This window comes from Quercus lobata, chromosome 11 (assembly GCF_001633185.2).
Source record: "Quercus lobata isolate SW786 chromosome 11, ValleyOak3.0 Primary Assembly, whole genome shotgun sequence".
NCBI classification, from domain to species: Eukaryota; Viridiplantae; Streptophyta; class Magnoliopsida; order Fagales; family Fagaceae; genus Quercus; species Quercus lobata.
The window spans coordinates 10,383,143-10,395,141 of record NC_044914.1 but is presented as its reverse complement, the minus strand read 5'-3'; the positions used below and the strand labels follow the sequence as shown (position 1 = coordinate 10,395,141).

The 11,999-nt window shown below is 33.6% G+C and overlaps 1 protein-coding gene across 10 annotated transcripts; it reads left to right on the top strand.

The window, feature by feature from the left end:
* The first annotated feature begins 450 nt into the window (after positions 1-450).
* On the top strand, positions 451-10,502 carry LOC115968172. Of its 10 annotated transcripts, none has more exons than XM_031087483.1 (9): positions 451-635; positions 868-965; positions 1,080-1,141; positions 3,901-3,999; positions 4,093-4,147; positions 6,412-6,474; positions 7,374-7,450; positions 7,896-8,684; positions 8,944-10,502. In XM_031087483.1, exons 8-9 carry the CDS (start codon positions 7,900-7,902, stop codon positions 10,268-10,270), a joined length of 2,112 nt encoding a protein of 703 aa, XP_030943343.1. In that variant the 5' UTR covers positions 451-635; positions 868-965; positions 1,080-1,141; positions 3,901-3,999; positions 4,093-4,147; positions 6,412-6,474; positions 7,374-7,450; positions 7,896-7,899; the 3' UTR covers positions 10,271-10,502. The 10 variants fall into 10 exon arrangements, 9 of the variants coding, with proteins under 9 accessions (XP_030943343.1, XP_030943342.1, XP_030943344.1 ...); XM_031087482.1 differs by lacking the exon at positions 6,412-6,474 and adding an exon at positions 5,897-6,025; XM_031087484.1 differs by lacking the exons at positions 6,412-6,474; positions 7,374-7,450 and adding an exon at positions 5,897-6,025.
* The last annotated feature ends 1,497 nt before the right edge of the window (positions 10,503-11,999 follow it).

The window sequence follows — 11,999 nt, the reverse complement described above, 5'->3', positions numbered from 1 at the left end:
AGAAATTAAAATAAATAAAGTAGTTTTTTTATAGAAAAATAAAGTAGCTTTTGATAAAGTTAAATTACTAAAATTATGACTCTACCATTGTGATACTAAATTTACTAATCTACTAACTATATAAAAAAGGAAGGAATGCCTCTACAGTGATTTTTTGGTTTGATCCATTACTAACCAAAACTCACCGTTTCATTTAAAAAAAAGAAAAAAAAAAAAAAAGTGAATTTTTGGTTTAGTCAATCACAGCCCAAAACTCACGTTTCATCTCATCTTATCATTTGCTTTATCTTTATCTTGTCATTGTTTTATTTGGGCTTAAAAGAAAAGCTCTCATCTCACTATTTGTTTTCTCTGTATTTTATTATGTTATTGTTTTATTTGGGCTTATATAGTTTAAATTTTTTTTTTTTTTAAAAGCACATAACCCACAGCCACCTCTTAAAAAAAAAAAAAAAAAAAAAGTTTCACCAAACGTTTTTGCGTGGGAAAGCAAAGCAAGTCTGGCGGGCAAGAATCATGTTCTTCTTCTGACAGACTCTGACAGAGAGATAAGCTTAGCTGGGTACGTGTTTGTTGCGGTTGTAATCACACAACCTGAGACCAAGCACTGATTTTCATGGCAAAATAATGCTCAGGTCGGTATTTCTTCGTCTTAGATCCACACCTCTCCTCAAAACCTCTTTTCTTTTCCATGGGTCTGAGTTTTTGGGGGCAAAATATGGTTCTTTAATACTTCCTAGGTCAAGTATCTGTTTGGGAAAAAAAAAATTCTTGGGTTTTGTCAATTCAATTAGTAATAGAAAAATTATGCCATGTAAGTGATATTTGACATGTACATGTTATTACCTTTCAACTTTTGCTATTCAGCTAGCGATTATGGACTGTGGCTATGATTTGTTGTGCTTCTTTGAGTTGTGAAATTGAAGCTCTCTCTTTCCAAAGACTACCGATCACACATACAGCTGGTAAATATCTTTGTATCCTTTTTTTTTTCCCACTTTGATTCATTCATTCCTTCTATTTGATTGTGTTTTCTTGATAAACTTTTTCCAATTTCCTGTTCTGTTTTTTCTTAATAGAACAACATCCTGATGGGGTCAGATTTTCAAGGTTCGAGGACATGAAAGCAAATGTCCATAAGGTTCTTTTCCTCTCTTTCTTCTTTTGATTTTATGATTTGAGAAGATAATATTGAATTGCATGTGACTGAGTTAGTAAATAGGATTTGGGATGGGCGAATTTTTTGCATTCAAAGTTTCAATTTTTTGTAAGAGTGCTTATGCATATGCATGTTTGTGAAAATGCCAAAAAGGGCTATTTTATATTTTTTGTTCTCTGTGCATAATTTTTCCTTTCCTTACCTTAGTTATGTAATAGGTCATGGTAATGTTTTTGATGTGTTTGGATTTGGTTAGCTTCTTGTCATGGCAATAGCTATGCTTTGCCATGCTTGGCCGAGCTTTGCATTTTGAGGATAATGTCTTAATTCTTCAAGAAAAGAAAGGAAAAAAGAAGAAGATAAATTGTTGATATTGGTCTATATGCATGTTTGTCATGTTTGTGAAGCTTAGGCTGTGTCGTTGAGTTCATGACAGCTTGTCCACAATGTGTTGATGGGTTGTTTGTCCAACAATTCTTTAAGTACTTTAGCCTTCTTGCTTAAGCTCCCTTTGTTAGATCATGTCTTCATCCATGATGAACAACATCTTGGCCACTAAAAGTCATAAAATTTTGGAACATATTGAATTGCTAAGTCTTATCAATTTTTTTTTTCTTTTTTTCATAAATGATAGATACATAAATTTTATCAATTTGAAAATAGAATTATTACACTTTAGAACACATTTCATTTACAATAAAGAACAAACTAACTCTATGCCGCTTTACCAGACCAGAAACATAATGCTTATCAAGTATCAATCAAAAGAAACTTTCAGAGTTTCTATGACAAACCTGACAGAACAAAAGGGTCCAAGCATTAATAGTAAAAAAATAAATGCAATGAAATGTAGTGGAAAAGAGCAACAAACCCTTATTTATTTTCCTTAAGCTTGCAAGATTATGCGTGGTCAGAACATCTAGAGTTGTCCATGAGTGAAATTGAGAGTTACTCATGCACAATGGTTAGAATAAGATACAACTAATTTACACTTTGGCAAATAATATAATACATAATAATACAGCTTGTAGAGTTGTCGTGCCTCCCAGTTGTTATGAAGAATCATTAGTTCAAGTTTGTTTTCTTGCTTATCTTCTAGAAAGAATTGTCATATGAATTGGCATTTGGTGGAGTGTTAAATGACAAAGGTGAGTGTTTTCTCACTATCTCATGTAATCAGTATTCATGGTCACTACTATGACAGAATGTTCCCTTTTTATATTTTCTTTATCACCTTATTGATATTTTGATGTAATTTTAAGGAAAATTCAAAGTTGGTATTAGTTTTGAGAATATGGACTGATGCGTACAACAGATACTCTAAGCCATTGGTAGACATCATAAAAGCAACCGTAGTGATTTCAAAATCTAGCTTATTAAAATGTCCACACTCCTTATCCTCTCTTCTCAAAGGAATTGAGAAAAAGGTTAGAAAAAAGGATTAGGGATATGAATTTTGAAGTTCTTGGATATCTAATCTTTCTCAAATATAAAGAAATTATTCTAATATGGTCTTTTATATATATGGAAGCTATTTTGGACTTTGGTTGCTTCAATGATGGTATATATAAAATCTCTCAGTTTTGATGTTCAAAAATGCAAATATGCACAACTTCAAACTTTTTCCTCTAAATCTTCATGCAGGCTGCACTCCAAGTTATGGATTCTACTTCTTTTGCTTGATTGGATTTAATTTTATATGTTTTTTCAATTTAAGTATGTCATATTTTTGCAAGTGATATTTCAGGTTCACTATGTGATTGTGTCAATTAATTTAGCTTCATTGTGTTATTTCAACATATCTAAACTGGGTGTTTGCTTTTTGTTTCAATTTTAATTTCTATTTAGAATTTTATTTGATAGTCATGCTTGGAAGGTTGGAATGGTGATATAGGTGTTTTATTTGTTACCTAACATTGATTTTTTTTCTTGCTTAAAAGGGTGTTCACTAAAACTAAGTAAGCTAAAATGTAAGATGATATAGATGATAGTATGAATAACAAAAATTTTGTTATGGATGGTTGCAGGTATTTGATGAAGAGCTTCTATTACAGAATATGACAACATGACAACATTAATTGCAAAAAATTAAATATTGTTACAATGTTGTAGCAAAACTCGGTTGGTTATTGTTGAAGGATGATATTTGTAACTTGTAGGCATTCTTAGAAGTTTTTATTGAATGGATATTTCTTTTAACAAATATGTTCTAAAAGACTATCGTAGTATAATAGATATTCATATTTGAATATTTAATCTAAATTTGTGTAATTAAAATTCTTATATGAATGAGATTAGCATTATATGACATACATTTTTTTTTTCTTACATAGTTTCATATTTCTTTAAATAAAAACTCTATATTGATTTTCTTACTCCTCAAGTGTAGGGGCAGGGCTCTTACTCCTCAAGTGTAGGGGCAGGGCAGCATGTGCCTTGCACGTGCCACCCAACCTAGTATATATAAAAAGTGCGAATACCTTTATCTACAGTTTATTTGGTTTACTCAAGTTTTGGTTTGTGTTGAGCAAAACAGTTCGTTTGGAGAGAATAGCAAGAGTCACTATATAACAAGCGCGAATACCTTTTCCAGAGACACTGAGAGAGAGAGAGAGAGAGAGAGAGAGAGAGAGAGAGAGAGAGAGAGAGAGAGAGAGAGAGAGATGGAAAAGATGGTAACATAGGAAGGAACAAGAAAGTTTTTCATTTCATCTGCTCAGTATTTATTTTTATTTTTATAGGGGTTGTGTGTGGGTTTGTCGTAAAAGGAGAGAGAAAGAAAATGTGAGAAGCATATTAGAGTATTTTTGGTTTGATTTTCTGGCTCACCCACATACTAGGTAATCTTTCTCTCTCACTCTCTCTAAATTTTCAGTTCCATTTATGTTTTGATTGACCTCTTACCAAAATTTCTTCTTCTTTTCTTTCTGTAGTGGCTTCAGTGGTCTGAGAGAGCGAATTCCCCATCATTCCATCTGCCATGGTTAGGTATTAACCCAAATTCTTCTTCAATTTTATGCTCTGTTGGGTTGCTAATGGAGTTCGAAAATTAAAATATAAAAGGGGGAAAGCATTATTTGATATCATCTCATGTTATTGGTGTTTGTTCTGAATGATTGTAACTGAGACTGTGCTTGTGCTTTACATGCGGGTTTGTTTGATTTAGATTGGCCCTCAAATTTTTCTTGCTGTGAGTTTTAAACAAGAAATTTTATTCTTTTTTTGATGTTTTCTGGGTCACAATATCACTGATCTGTGGGTCTTTGACAAATTCCATGAACCCGGAGAGAGTAACACACTGTCAGGAGTAACATAGGAAGGAACAAGGAAGTTTTATTTTTAATTTTGGATAATTGTGAGACTACATTATCACTGATCTATGGGACTTTGACAAATTTCATGAACCCAGGAAGTGTAACACCCTATTAAGAGTAACATAGAAAATGGTATGCAGAGTAGCAACAATATTTCCAAGAGAGTGAATTTATAAATTATTGTTTCCTTGCAGTCATAAAAGCTTTGTAGTTTGCTCAGACCAAGTTGACTCGTTTTGGGAATGTGCAAAAAATACTTTGAAAAACTTTAGGTATGTTTCTTCCTAAGCAATTTTTTAAAGGCATTTCTACAACATTTATCTGTTTTTTCATTAGAATGAAGATCAGTTTGTTATTTCTGTAGGGCTTGATAGCCTTGCTTGCATATGAAGAGCTGAATAAATTCCCAATGTTTCATCTGCTTTGCTTGGAGTACTGGCACGTGGTTGCCGAATCTTTGAATATATATATATATATATATATATATTCTAGCTGAATATGTTAGGAAACTAGCTACTTTGATGTTTGTACTGGTATTATCATATGAGCATTGTTTGTTAGCATTGTTAATTGAGTAGTTGCTGTGTTGAGTTGTATTCAGTTAGTTAGTTGAATTCTGTTGTCAGTTAGTTGTATTAGTTGGTTAGTTTAGGCAGGAAATGGGACTGAATTGTATAAAAGATATCTGAGATGTTCAATGAAGTTCATCCAGAAAATTAGCCAAACTAGTCTCACTCTCTCTCTCATCTTTTCCTATCTTCTTCTCTATATTCTGGAGCTTGGTTCCTTTGAAGAACTATTCACTTTCTTTTTCCATCACTGTTCTTAGTCTCTGAGCTTAACAGAATAGAAAAAACCAAACGATAATAATATATACATGTTTGTTGAGATTCCTTGAGCTGTGAAACTGAAGCTCTCTATCTTTCCAGAGACCAACAATCACATAGTCGACAAGTAAATCTTGTAATCTTTTATTGGCCATTTTCATTTTGATTCATTCCTCTAATTCAATTGTGTTATCTTGAACTGCTTATTCTAATTGCTTTGTCCTGCTTATTCATAGAAAAAAAAATTGTTATGGGGTCCGATCTTTGAGGTCTGAGAACATGAAAGCGAACGTCCTTAGGTTTCTTATCCTCTCTTTTAATTTTTTTTATTCTGTTAGTGGAAATATTTTCATTTGAAATTGGAGTCTTTGCTGAGTGAATTCACATTTTAATGTTTGTGAAAATGCCAAATAATAGAAAACATTGCTGAGATTTCTTTAATAGCAACTTTGGTTAAAATTGTGAGGTCTTTTTTTCCCACTTATTTTATTTTCCTTCGTTTAGATAATAAAAATTTATCAACTAAACAAAAAAAATAAACAAAAAAAATGTGTAACAACATTTGATGCAGCTAACCAACTTTTGGATAAATGCAGCAATATCCATTACAAGATTGGATCAAAAGTTTTGGTATATGGCTTGCAGTGTCACAAAAGCACTGTTATAGAGTACAATGATGAATTTTCATGCTTATATTGGAAGGAATAAATTCTTGCAAAATCACGGTATGTATGCTATGAAAAACATGATTTCCCTTGTAAAGCCAATGCTATGGTTAACAAAGAATTAATTGATTTTAAATTCATCTTCCTATTTAATTGATTATTTATTTCATTGTTCAACTTCTAGCTGCTGAGGTGAAGCTAAGTTAGATGATACAACTGGACATTTGATGGCAGCTTTATTTGGAGATGTTGCTAATTGTTTTTTATCATGCTCAACAATGAAGCTAATAATAGAGACTACGGAGTTATTAAACATTCATGACTAATCTTTAAATTAATCAGTTCCTTACTTTCATATCCAAACACAACAATAAATTTAAAATCTAAAATTTTCATTTTTTATAACAAAATATAAGAAACTTACACTCATTCTTTTTAAATTGTAGGATGAAATCAAAAATATTGAAAGCTTTGCCAAGCTCTCCTTTGATAAAAAGTTTCTCTACCATGTAAGAGCAATAAAATGTGGAATCTTTGGAGAATCATGCCATAAGTTCAACATTGTTGATGCTTATGATTCGCCTCAAGAAAATCAATGAAAATGAAGTTTTAAGTTTTGTGTAATGCAAGACATCTACTCTTGGAACTATATTAAAAATAGGCACATAACGGAAGACAAATTGATACATTATTGCTGTATAGTGTATCACTTTGTCTTTCAACATATACAAATGAAGTGGAAAAAGCATATGCTCTCTGTTTTTAATCCACTATATGCCTACCATTATGATCAACATTTTGGGGTTTTTTCTGGACATCACATCTACTTAACATTATGATGTGGTGTTTTTCAAAGGAAATGTATATATTTGGAATATGTTAAGATATTAACTTTGTGATGCAACCTATTAAAAAAAAAGATATTAACTTGTAATGTATTATATTTGCTATATATATTTTTCGTATGTAGACTATGTAGTCAAATTATTGTTTCTTTTAACGGTAAGATTTCTAATTACTTCAAAAATTAACTGATTTTATAATTTTGGTATGTGTTAAAAATAAATTATAAATTTAACCTTAATTACTCATCTCTTAACCATGGCCAGCATGTGCCTTGCATGTGTAGCCCAACTTAGCGTGTGTTTGGCAAAAATTAAAAAGTCAACTTATTTTACTATTTAACTTATTTTTGCTATTATTCATAGGCCCCACTGTACTATTTGATATTATTCATGAGTCTTATTGTATTATTTCAGTTAACTTTTACCTTTATTTACAGTACTTTCAGCAAAAAGTTTTCAGTTTCAACAAAATAAGCGGATCCCAAATAGACCCATAGTCTTCAAAAAAATATTTGGAGCCTAGTCACTTGACTTCTTCTCTCTCTCTCTCTCTCTGGAAGCAGATACAATCACAAACAAACTGAAAGTACCCACTTGGAAGCAAAATTGCCAATGATGCTGATCCCTACAAAGTACTTTGGTAATTTAGCGAACTTTGAGGAGTAGCAGTTAACGTTGTGTGTGTGTGTGTAGTAAAGAATTATATATTATCCCGTGGATTACCTTTCAATTTATAGCCATTATTATGATTTATCACCTAAACAGTTACATTTGTTGTGTCTGTAAGAGAACCTATAATTTGTCGATTGCTAATCCCTTCGGAGTTTGGAGTAGTACTAGTGTGTGTGTAGAAAATTGTGTTTATAGAATTATAGTAAAGAATTATATATTATCCTGTGGATTAACTTTCAATTTATAGCCATTATTATGATTTATCACCTAAACAGTTACATTTGTTGTGTCTGTAAGAGAGCCTATAATTTGTCGATTGCTAATCCCTTCGGAGTTTGGAGTAGTACTAGAATGTTGAATGATTTTTTTTTTTTTTTTTACCTACATTTAATTATATGCATATAAATTTTCAGTATAATGTTTATCAAGAAGAGGTTAATGGAGCTGTTTCCTCCAAGATGGAGGAATCTGTGGACTGAATGGCAGCTACGAGTGTTGATTCTACTTAGTCTCACTAGCCAAATAATTCTGGTCATTCTGGGCAATCGTAGAAAGTATATATCTGGACCTTGGATCAGATTGATTGTTTGGTCAACCTACTTACTAGCTGACTCAATAGCTATAATGGCTGTTGGTATTATCTCAAATGACATAGGAGAAGTCTACAATGACAATGGTTTAGTTGATACAAAGTATGAGCTAATAACATTTTGGGCAGCCTTTTCGCTATTGCACTTAGGTGGCACAGACACCATTACTGCTTACTCCTTGGAGGACAATGAGTTGTGGAAAAGGCACTCATTGGGAGTGGTTATCCAAGCAATTGCAACGGTGTACATTTGGCTCACGGCCTGGACAAGCTCTCGTCTTTCCCTACTTTTTGCTTTGATGTTCTTTGTTGGGCTTGTGAAATACTGTGAAAGAGTGTGGGTTCTTTTCTTGGCAAGTGAAAAAAGATTTAGAGACTCAATTCCAGATACCCCTACCAATGATTCTAAAATAATGGAGAAATGTAAACTGAAGCTGTTTGAGGGGTACCATCTCACAACACATCAGGTTTTTGAGGTTCAGGTGCCAGACCATTCAGCTGGAACAACATCAAATGAGTCTAATCCTCATGCATATGAGTTACTTATGGCCTATAGCTTGCATGAGATGGTCAAACGTCTCTTCGCAGATCTCATACTCGGCTTCCAGGATCGGTAAGTATATGCACATATTTTATATAACTTTGTAAGGCATATCAATTATGGTTGATTCAAGCATAACTAATAGGCCCAATAGGCCATATATAAAGTTCTCATGGTACATAATTCAAAATAGTAAAAATGGAGCTATTAAGAGCTTTAGCTTTCTGTTGTGGGCATATGTCATCAGGCAGAATTTCATAAGCCATTAATTGCTTTCGCTCTCTGCTTCAATCTCTAAATATATTTTTTTTTTTCATTTTTATTTTAACAGAGATGCAAGTAGAGAAATCTTTAAAAGGCTGTCTGTTCAACGGGCTTTCAATGTTATTGAGATTGAACTCGGGTTTATATATGATTTATTGTACACCAAGGCAAAGGCAATCTATTCTCCTTGGGGCATTGCACGACGAATTGTTGGAATCCTTATCATTTTCACTGTATTGGTGCTATTTGTCACCCTCAAGGAGAGACATCATCACTCCAAGATTGACATTATCATAACTTTGGTATTGTTGGTAGTCGCTCTTCTTTTGGAGTTATATGCATTTAGGGAACTACTTCTCTCCGACCAGACCGCTCATTGGTTAATTAAGCATGAGAAACCGACTTTCTTACCAGTCATCAATAGTACTTTACGATGTAAATGGCATAAAAGACGCAGGTGGTCAAATTCCATTAGTCAGTTCAGTCTGCTAAGCTTTTCCCTAGGAAAAGCACCCTTACCCTATTATGGCATCCTGAAGATGTCAGGCATTGATGAAATGCTTGAGATCCAACCGTATGATATTCCTCAACAAGACATTCCTGATATAAAATATTTGATCTTCTGTGAGATCAAGGATATTAGGGATTGGGCAGAAGTGAGTAATTATGACACAGATCTTATAGCTTTGTATGGTCATAGGGGAGGCCGCACACTTGAAAGGTATAAACGTGGGGATCTTGCTTGGAGTGTTGAAAAAGGGTTTGACCAGAGCATCCTTATCTGGCACCTTGCTACAGAAATTTGCTACTTCCAAGATTACATAAAGCCGGATGAGATTAAAACATGGATTGACGGTGAAGGTAAACGAAACCCAAAAGATGAAAGAAGTGCAATAGGTTTACTGCGCCAAAGATGCAATTACCTATCGCGATATATGCTCTACCTTCTAGTAAGGTGTCCTAGTATGTTACCAATTGGTATGGGGCATATCAAGTTCCGGGACATTTATACTGAGGTTGGGGAATTTATTGAAGAACATACTGGCAAATCAGTTGGAGATGAGGAGGAAGCTTCGAAGACACTGAGTAAAGTGAAAACTGACATCATGCTAACAGTTGGAGGGAAGGGTAGAAGCAATAATTTAATATTTTATGCATGTAAGCTTGCTTCATCATTAGGTCCAGGCGAGGAGAAGTGGGATATAATTAAAAATGTTTGGCTGGAAATGTTGGGTCATGCTGCTAGCCAATGTAAAGGAAGGCTTCACGCTCAGCAGCTGAGACGAGGAGGAGAGCTTCTCACTCATGTATGGCTTCTAATGGCACATTTTGGCTTAACTGATCACTTTCAAATTTCACACAGCCATGCAATAGCTGAAGTGATTCTGAGATAGATTAAAATTTATATTTGTAGCTTAATTGCATTTGGGCTTTAATTAGAGAACTATACATAAACATTAATGTGGGCTCTATGTGCCGAACTCATATATAGTATTATGTGAGAATGTGTATATATAGTACCCTGGATACACCAAATAATTTACTTCTTAATCCTAGGAGATTGATCATTTGGCAGTGGCACAGCATCTGGAAGGTTGATACACTATGAAATTTGTTGGTCTCTTAGTGATATTGGATCACGGTTGGTTTAAGGGGTATGTTGTACAAGAGCTCTGTTTTTTTGGGTAAAAGCTTGCACGGGATTAAAAATATTTTTATATATATTTTTAATAAATTTGCTAAGCATACTTTTACACATTATATAAACATATACCAAATTTAAGGAGCAATAGTAGATAAATAAAACATGATGTTCATAAATTAAATACAACTCACAAATTTGAAACTAAAACAAATAAAAGATAATCAACAAGACAATCAAACACCAACACCATCATCATCATCAAGATCAATAGTTTCACTTCGAACTTCACTTTCACTAGTTGTAACACTAGTGCTAGCATTCCCAATAACCATGGCCTCCAACTCTGGCTCATCAAGTGTAAGGGCTGCATTCTCAAGAATTCCAGCTCCTCCATGTATGTCGCTCTCATTCCAAGAGTATCCTGCAATATCCCACATCTTTTTTGTTGTATTTACGTACTCCTCATTACGCCTTGACAAGAGTCGAAGATTAGAATGCACATATACCAAATCCTCAGCGCGTGCTGGAGCCATTTTGTTTCTTTTTAAGGAATGAATGAATTTGTATGTGCTCAATTTCCTCTCAGCGCATGAGGATAAACAAGATTGTCTAAGAAGTTTAAGGGCAAGGGTTTGAAGAGTTGGAAATGTAGAGCCATGGTATTGCCACCAAATCAAAGGTTGTAAGGCCCACCTATTTGTCAAGGCATCTGGTGAAGGAAACCTTCCTCCTGGAAATGCAGCAAACTCAAACTTCACCACCTTTAATTCATTCTCATCTTCAAAGTATCGATCCAAACACTTGCTCCTTTCCCTAGAAATTTCATGATCCCGATGTGGAGAGATGCATTTTGGATTCTCCGAAAGCCATTCAATGGAGTAATACCTAGTTAAAGATTAAAAAACAAATATAGATGAAATGTGTGTTTTACTAGAAAGGCGAACTAAGGAAAATAGAAAATAAATGTACTTACTTAGGATTTAAGGAATGAGCCAAGCAATGTAGTGGTGTACAATTTTTAGTCCATCGATCAATGAGTATATCATACACCACACTCCAAAATGAGCTATACTGATCATCTTCCAAGCCTTTGTGCCGATATATTGCTGCCTTCACCTTCTCTATCATTGAATCCCACATCTCATATGCAAGATGAAGACAAGACTTAACTATGTCGGCTACTTGTAGCATATCATAAATAGGTGTTGTGCATTCAAGGATATAATCAATTTTATCCTACCAAAGATCATTTAGAATCATATTTTTCACCTTTTGAGCTTTTCCAACATCATCCTCTCTATAAGAAGCCTATTGGTCACTAATAGCCATGGTTTTTCTACTTTAGTCACATACTGTCAAAGAGGAGATTCATCATTTGGCACTTCTTGATTAGATGAAGGTGAAGTTTCTGTGCTAGTAACTTCGTCTATTGCAATTCAATAGATTCAATTTAACCTACAAATAATAACTATTAAGTA

Excerpts from the sequence above, each read along its gene's own strand:
- LOC115968172 (XM_031087479.1), top strand. Across the intron at positions 4,746-7,895 it reads AATACTTTGAAAAACTTTAG|TATAATGTTTATCAAGAAGA; the intron begins GTATGTTTCTTC and ends ATAAATTTTCAG. Across the intron at positions 8,685-8,943 it reads ATACTCGGCTTCCAGGATCG|AGATGCAAGTAGAGAAATCT; the intron begins GTAAGTATATGC and ends TTATTTTAACAG.